This window comes from Mastomys coucha, unplaced genomic scaffold, assembly GCF_008632895.1.
Source record: "Mastomys coucha isolate ucsf_1 unplaced genomic scaffold, UCSF_Mcou_1 pScaffold1, whole genome shotgun sequence".
In the NCBI taxonomy this organism is placed as follows: Eukaryota; Metazoa; Chordata; class Mammalia; order Rodentia; family Muridae; genus Mastomys; species Mastomys coucha.
Genome location: NW_022196891.1, coordinates 68,464,466 through 68,466,162, shown reverse-complemented (window position 1 = coordinate 68,466,162; position 1,697 = coordinate 68,464,466). Strand labels below are relative to the sequence as shown.

Below are 1,697 nucleotides of genomic sequence, written 5' to 3'. Positions count from 1 at the left end.
GGGTCCCAGCTGCAGGCTAACATGCGATTATTGCTCCTGATAAAGCTGGGTGCAGTCTCTGGAGCCCAGATCCTGTTGGAGCATTTGAGGCAGGATCTCATATGGCCCAGGCTGGCATCATGTACAGTCCTCCTGCCTTGGCCTCGGGTAGTTGTATGGGGCTACTGTGTTCAGTTCCTGTGCTCTTTGATTTGGAGGGTTTCTTGGTTTTTTTTCTTAGGGGGTGCTTTATGTTTTATTCTGTTTTCTGGTGGTGGTAGTGGTATTTTCTTCCCCCTGAGACAGGGTTTCTCTGTGTAGCCTTGGCTGTTGTGGAACTTGCTCTGTTGACCAGGCTGGCTTCCAACTCGGAGATCCACCTGCCTGCCTTCCGAGTACCGGGGTCAAAGTCGTGTGTACCACCACCAGCTTTTTTTTTTTTTTTGGTTAGGATTTCACTCTATCCTAGGCTGATCTTGGAACTCACTATGTAGCTCAGGCTGACCTCAAACTCATGGTGATGCTTTCCTCAGCCTCCCCAGTGCTGGGATTATACAATCTATCATTTAGCTCCTGTGTGATTCTTACTTTTTCCTCCTTCTCTTCCTCCTCCTCCTCCTTCTCCTCCTTTTTTAGTTGCACAAACTTCCCCTCTTGGAAGCCTAGCATGATTAACAGGGCAGAATAGCAGGAGGAGGGATCCATATTTTAGATTTAGTTTGTGGTCCTTCCTTCGAGCTGTGGTCACCATCCAGCTTCACGTGCAAAGCCATTGGCATCTAGAGAGGCCCGGAAAGCAGCCACTTTGCTTTGGGTTCGTTTTCTTGGTATCGTTGTGTCTGGTGAGGCAAAAAGCAGTGAGGCTGAGAAGATGACCAATAATAGAGTAATTGCCTTCCCTCTCTTGCCCGGCTCACATCCTTCCTGTCCAGCCCTCAGCCACAGGTCACAGGACTCAGCAGAGACACACTCTTGCGGTTTCTCTGCTGAAATTTACCACTATTTTGCTCTTCCCTCCCCCACGGGGCTCTGGGCTGAGGTTTTTTTTGTTTTTTTTTTGTCTCAGCCCAGTAAACTCCAATGGGTCCTTGAGGTAGACCAAGTGCTCAATGATGCCAGAGGAACCACAGTGGTGAAAAGAGAGCTATCGGGTGGGTAGAGAGGGAAGTCTATAGTAAACCTAAGTCCTTCTGCAACAGAACCCTTCATGCCTTCCTATCCTACTCCTGCCATGGCCTGAGGGACAAGGGGGAAACAAAAGTCTAAGAGAGGGGGTTTGTTTCTTTCCTGAGAAGGACCCCCAACAAAGCCCTGTCCTGCCCTCTGATCCCGTTTCCCCTTCCTGAGGGATGGCCTTTCCCTTCCCTCTACCCCGGGTCCACGAGCACCCTGTATCCCCTCAGCTGCCCTGGGAGAGCCGCAGCTCTGCTATATCCTGGACGCCGTCCTGTTTTTGTATGGTATTGTCCTTACCCTGCTCTACTGTCGACTCAAGGTAAGGCGGGGAGGGTGGTCTAAGAACCTGACCTAGAAGTGGGGGTGGGGGAACAGCCAGAAGGGGGAACCAGGAGGGGTTCCCCGTGGTTTGGAGGGAAAGGAGATGGGCCTCCAACTTCTCCTTTGCTGATTACCTTTCCCCTACTCCAGATCCAGGTCCGAAAGGCAGCGATAGCCGGCCGTGAGGTATGGACTCTCAACGCTTCTTTTCAGGCTCTCAG

The 1,697-nt window shown here is 51.3% G+C and overlaps 1 protein-coding gene across 1 annotated transcript in view; it reads left to right on the top strand.

The window, feature by feature from the left end:
* Positions 1 to 1,697, top strand: part of Fcer1g (Fc fragment of IgE receptor Ig) — a 4,673-nt gene that overhangs the window by 1,606 nt on the left and 1,370 nt on the right. Inside the window, exons 2-3 of the mRNA XM_031389259.1 lie at positions 1,383 to 1,474; positions 1,627 to 1,662. Coding sequence (XP_031245119.1) covers positions 1,383 to 1,474; positions 1,627 to 1,662 — 128 coding nt within the window. The remainder of the gene's footprint in view (positions 1 to 1,382; positions 1,475 to 1,626; positions 1,663 to 1,697) is intronic.